This window comes from Dama dama, chromosome 8 (genome assembly GCF_033118175.1).
Source record: "Dama dama isolate Ldn47 chromosome 8, ASM3311817v1, whole genome shotgun sequence".
NCBI classification, from domain to species: domain Eukaryota; kingdom Metazoa; phylum Chordata; class Mammalia; order Artiodactyla; family Cervidae; genus Dama; species Dama dama.
In genome coordinates, this window is record NC_083688.1 from 49,533,797 (window position 1) to 49,555,613 (window position 21,817).

The window sequence follows — 21,817 nt, forward strand, 5'->3', positions numbered from 1 at the left end:
CCAGAATCTGCATTTTGTCTTTTCACTGTGAAGCTACCATTCAGCTACCTCCCCACACAGCGGGATTCCTCCAATGCCCGTGTGGGTTACTGGGGATACGTGTAGCCTTGGATCTTACTCCTCGCTGGCCCCAAACCACCAGGACAGTGTTCTCATTCGTTGTTGTGGGAAACAGAGGGGACAAAGAAACAAGTGTGAGCAAACCAGGCAAATTCACAGGCTTCTTCCATGTTTCTTCAGTTTAAGGTTTAAATGTGATGTCAATTAAGCTCCACCCATCTGCCAAAACCATATTTTTGTCTGGTAGGATTGGTAGGAGTTGAGGTAGAGGATTTACGTGTAAACCTTTCTTGTTTCTGCTCACCTCCCCAAAGCATAATTTGAGTCTCAAGAGACACACAGCTCAGGTCATTCCATTTCGGTGTGTCCTCTGCTCAAAGCTATCAGCCTGCAATTCTTACCATATCATATAAAGACACAAATAGGGTTTTTCCCCTTGGTTTACATCAGTATACTGATACTGAGATGAGGTTATTTATTCACTCATGTATTAGTTTGCTCCATTTTTTCTGTCACTTAATGTGGTACACATTCACGGAGAAAGACAAAAGGAGAATCCATGCCTTGGGTGACTGTTATTCCAGGGGAACCCAGCTTCATAGATGTAGGCCCTCTAAAGCTGTAATTAGTGGGATTTAGAAAGTCTTTGCCGTTCCTTGCTAGACTGTCCTCCTCTGTTGTATTTTGTGGTGTTTTACATAGTATGTGTCCTTAAAGTTTCTTTTCTTTTTCCTCTGCTTGTGAGTCCTCTGCATCAGTATGCCGTTCATCTGCTGCCCATGGACCTTGTCCCTGCCCACATCTCATGCGTGTTTGGTTTATTTAAGTTCTGAAGCAGCATCAGGAGAGCATATGCTTTAGTATTCTAAAGCATTGATGATTTAAGAAAATTTAATATGTAGTTCTATTTTGGGAGGATAGCATATGTTTTAGTATTTTACATGTTGATAACTTTTTCCTTAATTAATGTGTGGTTCACATCTGAGACTGATGACTTTACTTGAGTAGCTGGAGGCTTCTTGGCAGCCTCAGAGAAGACTAGGCATTTCCACTCGCTGCAGACACCCCAGGTTGTCTAGAGCCTAATGCTATAATGACACCTTGTTGTATGTCCTGCTCCCAGAGGACCTGTTCCCCTCAGAATCCATTTCTGTTTATTTATTCAAAGAATATTGACTGTGGAACTAGTCCGTATGAGGCATTAGAGGGGCTAAAAATGAATGAAGTAACCAACACTTGGGTTATTGAAAATATTTATATGATTTTGAGTAAATGTATCATTGTGCATATCATCAATTCAATGGACATGAGTTTGAGCAAGCTCCAGGAGTTGGTGATAGTCAGGGAAGCCTGATGTGCTGCAGTCCATGGGATCAGAAAGAGTCGGACATGACTAAGTAACTGAACTGAACTGAAGTATGATAAATAAATTTTATTCCAGACCAGATTTGGCAGATTATATAATAGTAGTTATCTTCAGATTCATTAGTTTACTGTACAGAACAGTTTACAATGAAGAAAATATAACAAAAACAATTTAGTATCATGATTTTTTCAATTTAGCTGATCTGAATTCTCAATGATTCATAAGATGTAGTTCCTAAAGAACTTAATTTATCAGAGTTCGAAGCTAAATTTTAGTTTTAAGTCTGGCTTTTCTAGTACAATAAAAATATATCCTGCTAATATAAATAGTAAATTCTTGTTATTGCTGTTCAGTCGCTAAGTCGTGTCTGTGATGTAATGGACTACAACACACCGGTCTTCCCTGCCCTTCACTATCTCCTGGAGTTTGCTCAAACTCATGTCCATTGAGTCAGTGACGCCATCCAGCCATCTCATCCTCTGCCGCCGCCTTCTCCTCCTGCCCTCAGTCTTTCCCAGCATCAAATCCTACTCAGAAGCTTTTGGGACTCACAGCTCCCTGTGAGTACTAGAAGGACTCATGGGATCTAAGACAGAGCGTTTGGAGTTAGGATCTCTGTTCGTCACTGTTGCAGTTTCTCTTTTGTCATCTGTTTTTCATCTCTGCTGGTCTCTGTGGGCTTTATTCCGCAGTGAGGGCGAAGGCTTTCAGTAACTTCAGATTAGTATACTCAGAGTCTTCCAAGTCTTGTAAAAAGCACCTTTCTTCCTATCAGTATAGTAGTCCTTGGAAAGAATTGGGATTCTCTCTGGTTAGTCACACACACACTCCCTCATGTTGCTTTGGAGATGGGACAACATGATTGACAGCTCACCCCAACCACAGAACATACAGGCGTGAAAGAAAGGGAAGTGTGTTGGATAGCCACAGACCATGTATGTTTACTTTGCCTGGCCTGATTGAGATTGTTCACCTCATTTGTTTTTGTTGTTCAGTTGCTAGGTCATCTTTGACTCTGCGACCTCATAGACTGTAGCATTCCAGGCTCCTCTGTCCTCCACTATCTCCTGGAGTTTGTTCAGATTCATGTTGAGTCAGTGATGTTATCTAACCATCTTATCCTCTGCTGCCTCTTTTTCCTTTTGCCTTCAATCTTTCCCACTGAAAGATTTTTCAATTGAAAGGTCATTGCCGTTGAAAACCTAATACCTTTGTAGTAAAAAGAAATTGATTATTTTTAAGTTGTGCAGTATGGCAAGTTATGATAAAAATGTAGATAATACTCTACTCTGTATATGTGCTAGGTCAAAAAATTTTTGTTCAAAGGGATTCTGACCACATTGAGTAATTATATCATATTTTCTTTCAGGCCCTTGAGGAATATTTGGGAAAATGTAACAAGCAAATTGATGATATTGTCACCTTGGTTCGTGGCAAATTGTCCAAGCAAAATCGTGTTACTCTGGGAGCCCTTGTGGTGCTGGATGTCCATGCTAGAGATGTTCTCACAACACTTGTTAAAAAGAAAGTTAGTGATGACTCGGACTTTGAATGGTTAAGTCAGCTTAGGTACTATTGGCAAGTAAGTAGTATCACTGAATGTTATTATACAGCAATTTCAGATCACAACTGTTTAATTTGTTCTTGCTAGCTCACATAGGTGATAGTATTGGTAATACAGAATTTTTCTTGCTGATGGCTAACTATACCCAAACAAGCCTTTACTGCATTGAAGATTAAGGCAGCCAAAAACTGTATGTCATGTGTACGAAAACTATGTGTATATCTATATCCAAATACATAGTTACATAGAAATACATATTCACATATAGACACGCAAAAACTATGAGGAATTATAAGAACTTACTCAGTTGAAATTAATCATTATGCTTGCTGAATCTGCAAAATGTTGAAACTAATCAGTTAAAAAAATTTTTTTTGATTCCTGATATATCTAAAGAATGTACAAATCAGAATGTTTCAGTCTGATTTAGTCATTGAACTTTTCTCTTACTGATCAGTTGAAGGAACCTGAAATATGATCTGGAGGAAGGCTTCTATCAGCAGACCTGGGTGGCTGGTGAGGGCAGTCACCGTCAGGGGAGCAGGAGGAGCAGAAACAGTACAGTGAGCAAGGTTGGGCCTGTTGAGGGTGGGAAGAGAGCGCTGACGACTGGAGATAACAGACTCGAAAATTCTCATTGTAGTCACTTTTGTGAAAAGTTTTGGGGGTGTGTGGAGTGGAAGGAGAAGAGATAAAAGAACCAGAACCCTGGAACACTGTATGAGGCTGTGTGCATAGTGGTTAGGAGCTCAGACTGTGGAATCATAGCTTCTAATGCTGTATCTTCCCCTTACCAGTTGTGTGGCATTGGCAAGTTAAGTTGCTTTCTTCAGGCACCAGCTTCCTTACATATAAAATGGTGATGATGATAATACTCTATAGTGAAAACTCATGGAACAAATGATTGAAAATATAGAAGAATAATGAACTATCTAAAAGAATAATTAAGAAAGCAATCCCATTTATAATTGCTCAAAAAAATAAAATACCTAGGAATAAATTTAACCAAAAAGGTGAAGGCCCTATAAACTGAAAACTATAAGACAGTAATGAAAGAAATTTAAGACACGAATAAAGGGAAAGATCTGTGTTCATGGATTGGAAGGATTAACATAGTTAAAATGTCCATACTTCCCAAAGCAATCTACAGATTTTAAAATTTCTATCAAAATTCCAATGGCATATTTCACAAAAAACAGAACTAACAATCCTAATATTTTTTATGGAAACAGAAAAAACCCCAAATAGAAAAGCAATCTTGAGAAAGAACAAAGCTGGAAGCATCACACTTCCTGATTTCAAGTTATATTACAAAGCTAAAGTAATAAATGAAGCTAAAGCTTAAGTAATAAAACCAGTATGGTATTGCCATAAAAACAGACACATAGATCACTGGAACAAAACAGAGTCCAGAAATAAATCTACATATGTATGGTAATTTATGACAAAGGAACCAAGAATATAAAATGTGGAAAGGACAATCTCTTTAATAAATGGTGTTGGGAAAACTGGAAAACCACATGCAAAAGAATGAAATAGGACCATTATCTTACATCATACCTCAAAATTAACTCAAAATGGATTAAAGAATTTAGTGTAAGACCTGAAACCATAAAACTCTTAGAGGAAAACCTTGATGATAAGCTCCTTGACTTTGGTAATAGAGATTTTTAAAAAATTTGTCACCCAAATCAAAGGCAACAAAAGCAAAAAAAAAAAAACCCAAGTGGGACTATATCAAACTAAAGGCCTTTTGTACATCAAGGAAGACCACCAGCAGAATGAGAAGGCAGCCTACTGAATAGGAGAAAATATTTGCAAACTATATACCTAATGAGAGGTTAAATCCAAAATAAAGAACACATACCATGGGATCTCACTTATATGTGGAATCTAAAAAACAAAAGAAAATAAAACAAAGAACAACATGAAACAAGCTGATAGATAAAGAAAACAGACTGGGGGTTCCCAAAGGCTGGGGGTGCGGGTCGAGAGGTGAGAGAAATGGGTGAAGGGAGTCAAAAGGTTCAAACTTCCGAGTACAAAACAAGTAATTCATGGGAATGTAATATACAGCATGACAACAGTAGTTAATAATACTGTTTTGCATGCTTGAAAGTTGCTAAGAGTAGATCTTCAAAGTTCTCACAGGAAAAAATTTCTGTTACTATGTATGATGATGAGTGTTGATTTATTATGATGATCATTCTGTAATAAATGTAAGAATGGAATCATTATGTTATATACCTGAAACTAATATAATATTGTATATGTCAGTTATACCTTAATAAAATAGTGTTAGCAAACTTAAAGAAAATATGAGAAAAACAAATATATTTTCCAAAGTTATATGGGAAAACTTGAAGCCAGTGACTTCAAATCTTATCCAAGGAAATTAGATATTGAATTCTTCTACTGAATTAAATGATGTCTGAAAAGTGAATTTTAAAGATATTGTTTATAGCATGGCTATTATTTATTAAAGAGCTTGAGATTTCATATTATTTAAATTTTACAGTTTAAGCTAACTTCATTTTGTCTGATTTATATTAGGAAAATAATTTAGAAACAAAGATGATCAATGCTGGTTTACGATATGGATATGAATATCTGGGCAATTCCCCTAGGCTGGTTATTACTCCACTCACTGACAGATGTTACAGGTAAACTCATTTATTTAAAGATCTAATTGGAAAAAAAACTTTCACTCATTTCTAGATCACTTAATTTTTTTAAGTACCAAAATATATCCTCTGTTACCTTTCCTGGACTATTCTTTTCGCAACTCGACGTCCATTTCTTTCTCTGCTGACCTCGTCCTCTGTAGACCTCTCAGCCCTGAGTGCTGCCGGGCAGCGCTGTCACTCCGCATTGTCGGTTTCCCCTCCTTCCTGAGCTGTCCTGACCGCTCCCTTGGATGATTGGAGGCTCCTGCCTCACCCCTTGGACTGTATTTTCATGTAGCGCTTTGTGTCCTGCTTCACGGCTTCCTGATGTTCTCGTCTGCTCTTAGACTTTTTAAAAAACGTCTTTATGTATGCGTTTGGCTGCACGTGGTCTTAGCTGTGGCATGTGGGGGGTTTGATCTTTGTTGTGGTATGAGAACTCTTAGCTGTGGCATGCGGGATCTAGCTCCCTGACCAGGAATTGAACGCGGGGCTATCTGCATTGAGAGCTCAGAGTCGTAGCCCCTGGACCACCAGGGAAGTCTCTACTCTCAGGCTTGAATAGCCCACATCCTGAAGATCCTCAAACCAGCGCCTCCAGCCAAGGCCTCTCTCCTATGAGGCTTCACCACACACATGCTGGTGGATAGCTCCGTTGTATACCTCATAGGTATTTATGTGTACGTTATTTTCTGTTGTCCTTCTGAATAATAGAAGACATGTATTTTTAACTTCCAGTTTCCGTTCACCATATTCCAGATTTTTTAAATACTAAATTAAACTTCATTTTTTCATTTTCTTCCAACTCTAAGTAGTTTATTGACTAAACTAGTTTCCGGATGCAAGCAGAAAGCAGTTTTATCCTTTTTTATCATCATTCTTTTAAACTTGCTCTATCAAATATTATCCCCATTTATGGATAAAATCTAGGGTACTCTCCTCTTTCTCGGATATTCCCTACTCTTTCTGGTGACTCTAATATATTAATAAATAGAGTTATTCTTTTCAGATGTTAAAAGTCCATTTAGGTATAAAATGAGTTACTATTTTTTGTACAGTTTAAAATGTCCCTTCCTCCCAGTTCAAGCTTGACTCAAGCTTGTGGCCTGCATTTGGGAAGGTATTGATAAATGTGGTCAATCTTTTTGTCATTATTATCCCTATCCATTGCACCCTCCCCTCAATAGCCCTTCCTTTTGGCTTCTCCAGTGTTGGAAGTTGATAGAGGAAAGGTGAAGGAAAGGGAGAGGTAGGTTTACAGGTGACAGGTGTCTTGGGTAACAACTATCTTTTGCTATCTAGTGCCTTCCATGATGGCACAAGTTCAGATGTACCAGATGTCCCAAGGGATGTTCATGTGGGTTTTGGGAAGCCCCCGATCACCTGATCCTCCCACCTGTGAAAAATGCCTTCTCTGGCTGGCTTCTGGTGACTTTTGCTTTAGCCTCTATTGAGGTCCACCACACACAGACCCTCCTCCTGGGGTCTTCTCTGATTCTACGTGGGTCTACTGCACCTGGGCCCATTCAGCTTAACTCAAGCCTGGCTCCCTGCCAGTAGGATCTAGATCTTGTCAGGTGATGCACTTGTGTTTTGCCGTCAGTAAGAGTGCATCTTTCTTACTGTCCCTGCTTTCCCCTACTCTGCCATCAGGAGAAACTACAGGCATCCTCTTGACTAAGTATTTTAAAGCTCTCTGCTTGGAGGTTTAGTCAAAATTCTAATACAAGCTGATCTCTATTTATTACACATTTTTACAACTAATATGTAGGTAGGTTTGCCAAAGATTTTATCATTGTCTTTACTCACCATGGCTTTTTCCTTTGTCTAATTTTTGGTTTAATTTTTCTCCTTCTGAAGCAATAACTTTTAGTCATTGTTCAAGTGAGGCTCTAGAAGTAGTGAGCTATACCAGTATTTATCTAAAAATGCCTCTTTGTTGTTGTTTAGTCACTCAGTTGTTTCCAACTCTTTGTGACCCCATGGACTGCAGCACGCCAGGCCTCCCTGTCCTTCACCATCTCATGGAGCTTGCTCAACTCATGCCCACTGAGTTGGTAATGCCATCCAACCATCCCATCCTCTGTTGTCCCCTTCTCCCCCTGTCTTCAATCTTTCCCAGCATCAGGTTCTTTTCCAATGAGTCGACTCTTAGTATTGGAGCTTCAACTTCAGCATCAGTTCTTCCAGTGAATATTCAGGACTGATTTCCTTTAGGACTGACTGGTTGGATCTCCTTGCAGTCCAAGGGCCTCTCAAGAGTCTTCTCCAACAGCACAGTTCAAAAGCATCAATTCTTTGGCACTCAGCCTTCTTTATGGTCCAACTCTCACATAAATACATGACTACTGGAAACACCATAGCTTTGACTATACAGACCTTCGTTGGCAAAGTAATGTCTCTGCTTTTTAATAGGTTCATTGTAGCTTTTAATACGCTGTCTAGGTTTGTCATAGCTTTTCTTCCAAGGAGTAAGCATCTTTTAATTTCATGGCTGCAGTCACCATCTGCAGTGATTTTGGAGCCCAAGAAAATAGTCTGTCACAGTTTCTATTGTTTCCCCATCTCTTTGCCATGAAGTGATGGGACCAGATGCCGCAGTCTTCATTTTTTAATGTTGAATTTTAAGCCAGTTTTTTCACTTTCCTCTTTCACCTTCATCAAGAGGCTCTTTAGTTCTTCTTTGCTTTCTGTCATAAGGGTGGTGTCATCTGCATATCTGAGGTTACTGATATTTCTCCTGGCAATCTTGATTCCAGCTTCATCCAGCCCTGCATTTCGCATGATGTACTCTGCATACAAGTTAAAATGCCTCTTATTCTTTTTTTCTTGGTCTTCACTAGATTGTTTTTGTTCAGTCTCTCAGTTGTGTCCAACTCTTTGAGACCCCATGTACTGCAGCACACCAGACTTCCCTGTCCTTCACTGTCTCCCAGAGTTTGTTCAAACTCATGCCCATTTAGTCGATGATGCCATCCAACCATCTCATCTTCTGCCACCCTCTTTTCCTCCTGCCCTAAATTTTTCTCAGGATCAGGGTCTTTTCCAATAGATTGAAAAGTGAAGCTGCTCAGTCGTGTCCGATTCTTTGTGACCCCATGGACTGTAGCCTACCAGGCTTCTCCGTCCATGGGATTTTCCAGGCAAGTGTGCTGGAGTGGGTTGCCATTTCCTTCTGTGATAGATTGTGAGTGAGTGAGTGAAGTCGCTCAGTCAACTGAAGATGAACGGTACTTTCCCCTCAGCTCTCCAAAGATGTGATTCTACTGGTATTTATTGCTACTGCTGACTAGCCTATTATTCTAATTATTAGTGTTATTCCTTTATAAGTAACTTTCTCCATTGTAGTTTTTAAAGTGTTCTCTTTATTGTTGATGTTCACTGGATGTTATTAGATGTGAAAGAGTTTTTATTTATCCTCCTTGGAACGTTTTCCAGTTAATACCTTTCTTCAATTCTAGCAAATTTTCAGCCATTGTTTTTAGAATTTTGCCTTTTCCCTATTCTCTTCCTTCTTTCTTCTGTGTCTTTAACTTTTCTTATTGTTGGCCTCTCTCCCTGGGTGATTTCCTCCTACTTATCTTCTAGTGCATAATTCTGTTTCTGTATGTTTTCTCTGCTATTTATTCTGTTCATTGAACTTTCAAAAGTTAAGAGATTATATTTTTATTGCTAGATTTCAAGTTTCCTCTTTTATGAGATTGACTTCCTTTTTTCCTCACAATTGTCTGATGTCTATTGCTTTTTATTTAAAATCTTCCTAAACCACCAGGATACCAAAGAAGGCAGAGTGCCATATATACAGTAGCCCTCTCAGACCATTGTCCAACTGCCTAACTGCCTTTGTCACTGCAAGTCTGATTCTTAATTTTGATCTCTCTCTCTGGTTTTAACTGTGAGCTCATTTTTTTTTAAATTTATATATTTTTTTTAATTAGTTGGAGGCTAATTACTTCACAACATTTCAGTGGGTTTTGTCATACATTGATATGTATCAGCCATAGATTTACACGTATTCCCCATCCCGATCCCCGCTCCCACCTCCCTCTCCACCCAATTCCTCTGGGTCTTCCCAGTGCACCAGGCCCGAGCACTTGTCTCATGCATCCCACCTGGGCTGGTGATCTGTTTCACCATAGATAATATACATGCTGTTCTTTTGAAATATCCCACCCTCACATTCTCCCACAGAGTTCAAAAGTCTGTTTTGTATTTCTGTGTCTCTTTTTCTGTTTTGCATATAGGGTTGTCGTTACCATCTTTCTAAATTCCATATATATGTGTTAGTATGCTGTAATGTTCTTTATCTTTCTGGCTTACTTCACTCTGTATAATGGGCTCCAGTTTCATCCATCTCATTAGGACTGGTTCAAATGAATTCTTTATAATGGCTGAGTAATATTCCATGGTGTATATGTACCACAGCTTCCTTATCCATTCATCTGCTGATGGGCATCTAGGTTGCTTCCATGTCCTGGCTATTATAAACAGTGCTGCGATGAACATTGGGGTTCACGTGTCTCTTTCAGATCTGGTTTCCTCAGTGTGTATGCCCAGAAGTGGGATTGCTGGGTCATATGGCAGTTCTATTTCCAGTTTTTTAAGAAATCTCCACACTGTTTTCCATAGCGGCTGTACTAGTTTGCATTCCCACCAACAGTGTAAGAGGGTTCCCTTTTCTCCACACCCTCTCCAGCATTTATTGCTTGTAGACTTTTGGATAGCAGCCATCCTGACTGGTGTGTAATGGTACCTCATTGTGGTTTTGATTTGCATTTCTCTGATAATGAGTGATGTTGAGCATCTTTTCATGTGTTTGTTAGCCATCTGTATGTCTTCTTTGTAGGAATGTCTGTTTAGTTCTTTGGCCTATTTTTTGATTGGGTCATTTATTTTTCTGGAATTGAGCTGCAGGAGTTGCTTGTATATTTTTGAGATTAATCCTTTGTCTGTTTCTTCATTTGCTATTATTTTCTCCCAATCTGAGGGCTGTCTTTTCACCTTACTTATAGTTTCCTTTGTTGTGCAAAAGCTTTTAAGTTTCATTAGGTCCCATTTGTTTATTTTTGCTTTTATTTCCAATATTCTAGGAGGTGGGTCATAGAGGATCTTGCTGTGATTTATGTCGGAGAGTGTTTTGCCTATGTTCTCCTCTAGGAGTTTTATAGTTTCTGGTCTTACATTTAGATCTTTAATCCATTTTGAGTTTATTTTTGTGTATGGTGTTAGAAAGTGTTCTAGTTTCATTCTTTTACAAGTGGTTGACCAGTTTTCCCAGCACCACTTGTTAAAGAGGTTGTCTTTTTTCCATTGTATATCCTTGCCTCCTTTGTCAAAGATAAGGTGTCCATAAGTTCGTGGATTTATCTCTGGGCTTTCTATTCTGTAGAAGAGAATATTTTAAATATAATTTGATCCTTTTGATTTGGATTAATGTCAATTATTCTGTCAGGGAATACTGAGGTTTTTAGGACACTGTCAGGGTATATTGAGTTAGTAATTCTGACTCTTCTCACTGTTTTCAGCTGCAAATTTTTAGTCCAACAACTTTTAGTAGCCACCTACTTCATAATCCCAATCTGTTATCTACTTAAATAGAGGCTGAAATGAAAGTTATAAGGTAAAATTAGATGAGCAGACTTATTAAAAGCTTTTTATTTTAAACATTAAGTTGATTTTCTCCAGCAGATCTTTCCAACCCAGGGATCAAACTGGGGTCTTCTGCATTGCAGGTGGATTCTTTACCAGCTGAGCTACCAGGGAATGGAAATTTGATGCCACCCTCTATGAATGATGTTGATTTCTCACTGGGCACTGCATGAAGTATAAGCTTCCTGTCCCTTCATTGACTCTTCTTTGTCTCCTGAGTAGGCTGCTGAAGTAATTTTAGTTCCCATTTACGCCCAAGGCAACCTTTCAAACCTTCTGGGTTTAAATAGTGAATCCATTCCGGCTCCTCAGCTCGCTCAGTTCTAAGAACTGTTGTTTCTGTGTGGGTATAAATGCACTTGTGTTTATTTACAAATTCTAAACCAATGTGCACCTCTACAGCCTTTGCACGTAATTACTTTTCCAGCTATGCATTGCCTCTTCTTTGATAATTTGCTTTTCATTCTCTCAAAAATGGTTCTATATTTCAAAAGTCATCATTTTTTATGTAGCATTTCCATATGCTTGCAGTAGGGTAATTGGATGGTTCAGGATCAACTGAATTCTCCAGAAGTCAGCATTGAATTTCAAAGGTGAGCTTGTTCTGATTTTGTCACATGTATAGCTATTCAGAGGTAAAATATAAAACAGACAAAGATTTTCATAGGTTAGTAGGAAGGAAGGAATTTTTGCTAAGGAAATAGAAAATTTGGCTCTTGATTAAAATTTTTTTTTATGAGTGTATATAAAAATCACATTATCACACAGAGATTGTTTATTTCTTATATTTCAGAACCTTGTTTGGAGCCCTTCATCTGCACCTTGGAGGAGCACCTGAGGGGCCAGCTGGCACGGGAAAGACCGAAACTACTAAAGATTTAGCCAAAGCTGTAGCAAAGCAATGTGTTGTTTTCAACTGCTCTGATGGGTTGGACTATCTGGCTCTAGGAAAATTCTTTAAGGTTTGAGTTAACTCCTCATTTATGATATGATAACTTCTCAGAAAGACTTTTTATAATGAAACATAATTTGATGCAAATAAAAGACTTGCTATAAGTAGACTTATATTAAAAGCTTATTTGAGAAGGAGTTCTACCTCCCTCTCAGATAGTAAAGAATCCGCCTGCAACGTAGGAGACCCAGGTTCAATCCCTAGGTCACGAAGATCCCCTGGAGAAGGGGATGGCAGCTCACTCCAGTATCCTTGCCATAGATTTCCATGGACAGAGGAGCCTGGTGGGCTGCAGTCCTTTGGGTTGCAGAGTGGGACATGACTGAACTGACTGACATTTTCACACTTTCTACCTCCCTCTTCAGTCCTTGCTTTATAAAGGGTCAGTATTCCTGATAGTAATGAATGAGTGGTGTCCCTTCAATGCACTGGACAGCTAGAAGTTTGAGAACCATTAATTTGAGTGAAAGTCGCTTAGTTGTGTTCGAGTCTTTGTGACCCCATTAGTCCATGGAATTCTCCAGGCCAGAATACTGGAGTGGGTAGCCTTTCCCCTCTCTGGGGATCTTCCCAACCCAGCAATTGAACCCAGGTATCCCACACTGCAGGCAGATTCTTTACCAGCTGAGCCACAAGACAGGCCCAAGAATACTGAAGTGGGTAGCCTATCCCTTCTCCAGTGGATCTTCCTGACCCAGGAATTGAACCTGGGTCTCCTGCATTGCAGGCAGATTCTTTACCAACTGAGCTATATTGCATCATGTAAATAATGAGTTCTCTAAAGACTTCATTATTAATGAGTTACGATTCAATAATTTACTTTTATAGGCACATTCTATTTAATCTTTTTGGTGAACCTGAAATCCTTTTGTTTTTTCTTATTCTGAGTCAGACTCCCACTCTTACAAGTTGGTAAGATTGCAAAAGGGGGAGTGAAAGATATAAAGTCCCTGGCTAAATTCATTGCTGTAACCTTTGATCATCTGGTCAATTTGATGCTTTGTTGCTATAGTTTGTTGTTCCTTAAAATATTAGGTGGCACAGTTGAACAGAAAATTATCCATGTGGGATTATGAGTTCCACTTACTTGTTTTTTAATTTCTATTTTTGTATACCTTGCAAATTGCAATTTAATGATTCTTTAATCCTTAACTTTCAGATATCTCCAGGAAAAGTTAACATTAAAAGAATACTCAAATCATTTGTGTACCTATGACTGATTCGTGTTGATGTCTGGCAGAAACCAATGCAATATTGTAAAGCAATTATCCTTCAATTAAAAATAAACAAATTTAAAAAAAATTACTAGGCTATCCCACAGTATAAAAACATTATAAATAAAGAACAAATAAATGTGTTTTAGGATTAAAAAAAAAATACTCACACTAACAAAACATAGTATAACAACCCTACCTTATACAGTAAACTATTCCTGGCTGAAATATGGCCTAGTCGTTTTATAAAAGATTTGGATCATAAGAAGTTTCTGTATTCGTGACACTGAAACAATTAGAATAACAGTAAAAGAAAGGAAAATATTACAGTAAGTAAAATATGAATAAAACATTTGAATGATCAGTAATTATTTCAATCATCTTCTATAATGATATACAACCTCACTGTAATGATTATTAAAGAAATAAACAGCAAATCTAAAAGGTTCTCTGTGTAGTTTAAAGAGCCATTATATTCCTAAATGTTTCAAGAAAATTCTGGTGTGCACTAAGTTTTCAGATCCATACAATAATATTCTTAATTCTTTGATATAGATTAATATATTAAAATATTGTTTTGTTATTGATAAGTATTGATTATATGGACAATTTGTATTAGGATCATGCTGAATAATGGGGGTACAAAATTAAAAAGACAAGAGATCTTACTAGAACCTCACAATCTGTATAACTCTTTGAACATGTGAATTCATAAGCATTTTGTTCTCTGTGATTTCTAATCCTTTTATTATATCATGTGTTAGATTTCTAAGTCTTAGAGTCTTCACTAAATAATGAAAATGTACTATTCTTTGACATGCATGGTGTTCATGTTTAATCCAGTGTGTTTGAATAGATGAATTAATACACAAATCCAAGGTTAGCCACTATTAGATATGTGGCATTGTACTAAATACTTAACATCTTATGTGACATAGCCTTAGTTTCCTTATATACAAAGTGCCATGCATCATGTCTTGCACATACTAGGTACTCAGTGAAATATACATACATACATATACAATCTAGAGGATGTACACTCAATAATCATTTTTGCATTTTTAAAATTTAATCTGAATTTGGACTCAGCTACTCAAGTTTGACTTTCCAGTTTTTCCTTTGACCAAATGGCACATAGTTACTTTTGGGATGGATGTAAGTTAGAATTGCAAGCTGGAGCCTCAGACGGTGTTAATTGGTCATTAAGGTACTCAGGTTACAGGGTAGTCTCATTGACAACAGGAGTCACCTTATTTAAAGGATTATTATAATCCATTCTACGGAGTCCGTAAGGAAAAGCGAATAAAATCAACTTGTAACTAAAAAATAAGAAAGGCTTTGAAATTATAGATATACATCTAAATGCCGAAAAATACACAGAGAAAGTAAAAAAAAAAAATCAATTGGAAAATTTTTCAGTTGATCAAACTCTTTATTCATGCAGAATAATGAATTGGTAATAAAAGAGTAAGCTGTCTTTAAAGATAAAGGTGAATAAGCAATTTCCTTGATAGGATATTAAATCCGTGAAGAGATGAGGTGAAAATACAACATTTCACTGTAATATTCAATCAGATAAAATTGAAAATTCTCATTACTCTTTTCTCCCAGGGACTGTTATCTTGTGGAGCCTGGGCTTGCTTTGATGAGTTTAACAGAATTGATTTGGAAGTGCTATCTGTGGTTGCTCAACAAATTCTTACTATCCAAAGAGGTAATGGGCTAGTTTGTCTCTGCATTGTGTGAAAACAGTAGAAATACAGGACATGGTGAATGGCACGAGTCACATTTACATGTGGAATTGCTAAGTCATTTCATTCTTGATTACCCACAGGTATTAATGCAGGGGCTGATTTACTGGTGTTTGAAGGAACTGAATTAAAACTTGACCCCACGTGTGCTGTCTTTATAACAATGAACCCTGGATATGCTGGACGATCAGAACTGCCTGATAATCTAAAGGTACAGAGAAGGCAATTATATAATCTGTTTCTTTTCCGTGATTTACAAAGTTAATATATAAAAAGAACATGCTCTTGAATTTTACATAAAACATTTCCTTTTAGATGTTATATTTTAGACAACTATTTTAGAAAAATTTTAAAGCTTTGGTTACCTTTAAAAATATGCAATTTCCAGAACTTCTATTTTAAAACTGATCATAAGTATAAAAATTAGAAAACATAGGAAATACTGGAAAAGGTAGCCATTCTACTGTTTACTATATGGTATTCCTCAATATTAAATGTTGAAATCAGACAATTGTGAATACTGGGGGAAGGTCTGTTCATGTTAATATTATAATATGGGCATTTTTCTATCTTTATGAACATGATTCAAACTGCAAATAAGTTTATTGAACTGTGTTTACAGTTTGACATTTAGATTCCATTTAGTTTTCCTTCATTATAGATAATACTGCAATGGGAAATTTTTACTTAAGGCTTTTCTCTATTTTAAATTATTTCGTTGGGAGATTCATAGGACCAAGAGCTGTATTGCTGAATTGCCTTCTAACAGAGGTCGAAACAATTTACATCCCATATCAATTCTCAGTTCTCCTTAATACCTAGCACTGTTTGTTTTCTTGTAAGGACAAAATAGCTAATTGGATAGACTAGAATCTTCATTTAAAAAAAAAAACCTTTGATTATTAGTGAAATATGACCTTTCCTCCCTATCTTTTTTAGACCTTTTGTATGCTTTTCTGGTGAACTGTAAGTTTATGGCTAGTGCATGGAGAAAAATGTTGAATAAAATATACAGTGGTAATTGCAGATCCAAAACCAAGTTTGCTGACTCTAAATCCTACATTCCTTCCATTATTCACATTTTTAGAATTATAGCTTCTTAGATTAGGTGAGGTATTTTTCTTTCCCACCAAAAAAACTTTTGATTGGACCAACTGCTGCCAAGTATTTTTGTGGTATTTCTATTCCTTGCACTTTTCTTTGCTTGATGTGATGTTTTAGTACCTTGCCTTTGTGAAGGGAGGTATGATTTAAAAATGGAAATTAGTAAATCCTCCTTCATCTAAGAAGCATTTTGTGACTTTTTATTCCAAAATGCATTTGGAAAAAATATACCTTCCAATATACATTGGAAAAAAGCAAAATGGCTGTCTGAGGAGGCCTTACAAATAGCTGTGAAAAGAAGGGAAGCGAAAAGCAAAGGAGAAAAGGAAAGATATACCCATTTGAATGCAGAGTTCCAAAGAATAGCAAGGAGAGATAAGAAAGTCTTCCTCAGTGATCAATGCAAAGAAATAGAGGAAAACAATAGAATGCGAAATACTAGATCATTCAAGAAAATCAGAGCTACGAAGGGAACATTTCATGCAAAGGTGGGCTCAATAAAGGACAGAAATGGTATGGACCTAACAGCAGCAGAAGATACTAAGAAGAGGTGGCAAGAATACAGAAAACTGTACAAAAAAGATCTTCACGACCCAGATAATCATGATGGTGTGATCACTCACCTAGAGCCAGATATCCTGGGAAGTGAAGTCAAGTGGGCCTTAGAAAGCATAACTACGAACAAAGCTAGTGGAGGTGATGGAATTCCAGTTGAGCTATTTCAAATCCTGAAAGATGATGCTGTGAAAATGTTGCCCTCAATATGTCAGCAAATTTGGAAAACTCAGCAGTGGCCACAGGACTGGAAAAGGTCAGTTTTCATTCCAATCCCGAAGAAAGGCAATTCCAAAGAATGCTCAAACTACCGCACAATTGCACCCATCTCACACACTAGTAAAGTAATGCTCACAGCAGGATCCTCTATGACCCACCTCCCAGAATATTGGAAATAAAAGCAAAAATAAACAAATGGGACCTAATGAAACTTAAAAGTTTTTGCACAACAAAGGAAACTGTAAGCAAGGTGAAAAGACAGCCCTCAGATTGGGAGAAAATAATAGCAAACGAAGCAACAGACAAAGGACTAATCTCAAAAATATACAAGCAACTCCTGCAGCTCAATTCCAGAAAAATAAATGACCCAATCAGAAAATGGGCCAAAGAACTAAACAGACATTTCTCCACAGAAGACATACAGATGGCTAACAAACACATGAAAAGATGCTCAACATCACTCAGTATCAGAGAAATGCAAATCAAAACCACAATGAGGTACCATTTCACGCCAGTCAAGATGGCTGCTATCCAAAAGTCTACAAGCAATAAATGCTGGAGAGGGTGTAGAGAAAAGGGAACCCTCTTACACTGTTGGTGGGAATGCAAACTAGTACAGCCGCTATGGAGAACAGTGTGGAGATTTCTTAAAAAACTGGAAATAGAACTGCCATATGACCCAGCAATCCCACTTCTGGGCATACACACTGAGGAAACCAGATCTGAAAGAGAAACGTGCACCCCAATGTTCATCGCAGCACTGTTTATAATAGCCAGGACATGGAAGCAACCTAGATGCCCATCAGCAGATGAATGGATAAGGAAGCTGTGGTACATATACACCATGGAATATTACTCAGCCATTAAAAGGAATTCATTTGAACCAGTCCTAATGAGACGGATGAAACTGGAGCTCATTATACAGAGTGAAGTAAGCCAGAAAGATAAAGACCAATACAGTATACTAACGCATATATATGGAATTTAGAAAGATGGTAATGATAACCCTATATGCAAAACAGAAAAAGAGACACAGATGTCCAGAACAGACTTTTGGACTCTGTGGGAGAAGGCGAGGGTGGGATGTTTCGAAAGAACAGCATCGAAACATGTATATTATCTATAGTGAAACAGATCACCAGCCCAGGTTGGATGCATGAGACAAGTGCTCGAGCCTGGTGCACTGGGAAGACTCAGAGGGATGGGGTGGAGAGGGAGGTGGGAGGGGGGATCGGGATGGGGAATACAGGTAAATCCATGGCTGATTCATGTCAATGTATGACGAAAACCACTACAATATTGTAAAGTAATTTGCCTCCAACTAATAAAAATAAATGAAAAAAAAAATAAAGTAATGCTAAAAACTCTCCAAGCCAGGCTTCAGCAATAAGCCTGAACCGTGAACTTCCAGATGTTCAAGCTGGTTTTAGAAAAGGTAGAGGAACCAGAGATCAAATTGCCAACATTCGCTGGGTCATCAAAAAAGCAAGAGAGTCCAGAAAAACATCTATTTCTGCCTTATTGACTATGCCAAAGCCTTTGACTGTGTGGATCACAATAAACTATGGAAAATTCTGAAAGAGATGGGCATACCAGACCACCTGACCTGCCTCTTGAGAAACCTATATTCAGGTCAGGAAGCAACAGTTAGAATTAGACATGGAACAACAGACTGGTTCCAAAAGGGAAAACGAGTACGTTGAGGCTGTATAATGTCACCCTGCTTATTTAACGTATATACAGAGTCCATCATGAGAAACGCTGGGCTGGAGGAAGCACAAGCTGGAATCAAGATTGCTGGGAGAATTATCAGTAACCTCAGACATGCAGATGACACCACCCTTATGGCAGAAAGTGAAGAGGAACTAAAGAGCCTCTTGATGAAAGTGAAAAAGGAGAGTGAAAAAGTTGGCTGAAAGCTCAACATTCAGAAAACAAAGATCATGGCATCCAGTCCCATCACTTCATGGCAAATAGGTGGGGCAACAATGGAAACCATGACTGACTTCATTTTTCTGGGCTCCAAAATCACTGCAGATGGCTATTGCAACCATGAAATTAAAAGGCACTTACTCCTTGGAAGGAAAGTTATGACCAACCTAGACAACACATTAAGAAGCAGAGACATTACTTTGTCAACAAAGGTCCATCTAGTCAAGGCTACGGTTTTACCATTATTCATGTATGGATGTGAGAGTTGAACTATAAAGAAAGCTGAGCACAGAAGAATCGATGCTTTTGAACTGTGGTGTTGGAGAAGACTCTTGAGAGTCCCTTGGACTTCAAGGAGATCCAACCAGTCCATCCTAAAGGAGATCAGTCCTGGGTGTTGATTGGAAGGACTGATGCTGAAGCGGAAACTCCAATACTTTGGCCACCTGATGTGAAGAACTGACTCATCGGAAAAGACCCTGATGCTGGGAAAGATTGAGGGCATGAGGAGAGGGGGACAACAGTGGATGAGATGGCTGGATGGCATCACCGACTCGATGGACATGTTTGAGTAAACTCCGGGAGTTGTTGATGGACAGGGAGGCCTGGCGTGCTGCAATTCATGGGGTCGCAAAGAGTTGGATACAACTAAGTGACTGAACTGAACTGATAGATTTGGAAAGCTCTTTTGGTGTAATTTTTTTATTCACTCATGTTTTTCTTTTATTTGGTAGGATTGATCTGAATACATAAGTATTTGTAAAGGCAAAATACCTGTGAGCAGCTAATCATAAAAAACGGGACCCATTATGGATTGAGTCTGTTAATGCCCTGTGTGGGCTCCTCCATGTTTTATGTATTGAGCATGTTGAAACAATGGTGCTTGAGTATTTTCTTTCTATTTTAGGTCAAAAACTGTTCTCAAATTCTAATAGCTTTTTATTGTTTTCATTGTTCCATTGTACAGTCTTCTTGATTAGAGCTGCTATAAAACATCTCTTTTCAAGTACATATGGAAGTGCCTAACAATTTGGAAAAATGTCTTAGCCTGAAATGAAAGATATATAAATATAAATATATGGGCTTCCCAGATGGCACTAGTGATAAAGAATCCATCTGCCAATGTAGAAGAAGCAAGAGACACAGGTTTGATCCCTGAGTTGGGAAGATCTCCTGGAGTAGGAAATGGCACCCCATCCAGTATTCTTGCCTGGAAAATTCCATGGATTGAGGAGCCTGTCAGGGTATAGTCCATGGGGCTGCAGAGAGTCAGACATGATTGAATGCCTGAAAACGATCTATTTAAAGCCTGCTGAGACCCAGAAAGTGTTTTCATGTCTTCAGGATCATCCTTGAAGCTTCCCTCTTCTTCCCCCAGCGATTTCAGCCAGTTACCAAAACCAGTCTTGTAACTCCTGCTGTTCCTGGCCAGTGCTATGGCCATGCCTTGCTCCCACCCCTCTTCAGTATCGTCTTACATTCTTACTGCAGTGGTTCACCTGTCACCGTTGGGATAGCTCTTTCTCTATCTCTATATATGATGTATGTATGTCTCACGTATTCCTAAACATATATACATATGTAAAGCATACTCTTATACCTGTCATCAGCTTATGGGCACTTGGCTTGTTTCCTCGTCTTGGCTGATATAAACAGTGCTGCTGTGACCATTGGGATGCATTTATCTTCTCAAATTAGAATTTTCATTTTTTCCCCCAGCTGTATGCCCAGGAGTTGGATTGCTGGAGCATATGGCAACTCCATAGTTTATGGAGTACCTCTATATAGTTTTCCGTGGTGGCTGCACAAATTTACATTCCCACCAACCATGAAGGAGGGTTCCCTTTTCTCCACACCCTCTGCAGCTTTTATTATTATTTGTAGACCTTTGTATGATGATCACTCTGACCAGTGCGAGGGGATGCCTCACTGTAGTTTTGATTTGTATTTCTCTGCTGATTAGAGAAGTTGAGCGTCTCTTCAGGTGCCTGTTGGCCATATGTATGTCTTCTTTGGAGAAATATTTATTTAGGTCTTCTGCTCATTTTTTTGATTAAGTTGTTTGCTTTTTTGCTGTTGAGTTATATGAAATGTTTGTACATTTTGGAAATGAAGCCCCCTTTGGTTGCATTGTTTGCAAATATTTTCTCCTAGTCTGTTGGTTGTCTTTTCATTTTGTTTATGATTTCCTTTGCTGTGCAGAAGTTTTTAAGTTTGATTATTCCCGTTTGTTCATTTTGCCTTTATTTCCACTGCCTTGGGAGACTGACTTAAGAAAATATTGGTACAATTTATGTCAGAGAATGTTTTGCCTGTGTTTTCGTCTAGGAGTTCTATGGTATCCTGTCTTATGTTTAAGTCTCTAAGCCATTTTGACATTTTTTTTTTCTTTTGGTGTGTGTAAAATGGGAGGGAATGTTATGACTTCTTTGATTTACAAGTGGCTATCTAACTTTTCCAATACTACTTGCTAAAGAAACTATCTTTTCTCCATTGTACATTCTTGCCTTCTCTGCCAAAGATTGACTGTAGGTGTGTGGGTTTACTTCTGGGCTCTCGATTCTGTTCCATTGATATGTCTGTTTTTGTGCCAGTACCCTGCTATTTTGATTAATGGAGCCTCATAGTATTGTCTGAAGTCTGGGTGGGTATGCCTCCAGCTTTGTTCTTTTTCCTCAGGATTGCTTTGGCAATTCTGAGTCTTCTGTGTTCAGTCACTAAGTCATGTCACACTCTTTGTGATATCAATTTTAGGATTTAGTTCTGTGGAAAATGTTATGAGTAA

The 21,817-nt window shown here is 38.2% G+C and overlaps 1 protein-coding gene across 1 annotated transcript in view; it reads left to right on the top strand.

Moving 5' to 3' along the window:
• The window catches only part of DNAH7 (dynein axonemal heavy chain 7), a 249,362-nt gene that overhangs the window by 74,595 nt on the left and 152,950 nt on the right, over positions 1-21,817 (top strand). The window contains exons 22-26 of the mRNA XM_061147985.1: positions 2,796-3,008; positions 5,544-5,653; positions 12,099-12,267; positions 15,083-15,185; positions 15,306-15,433. Of these exons, the coding sequence (XP_061003968.1) occupies positions 2,796-3,008; positions 5,544-5,653; positions 12,099-12,267; positions 15,083-15,185; positions 15,306-15,433 (723 nt within the window). The remainder of the gene's footprint in view (positions 1-2,795; positions 3,009-5,543; positions 5,654-12,098; positions 12,268-15,082; positions 15,186-15,305; positions 15,434-21,817) is intronic.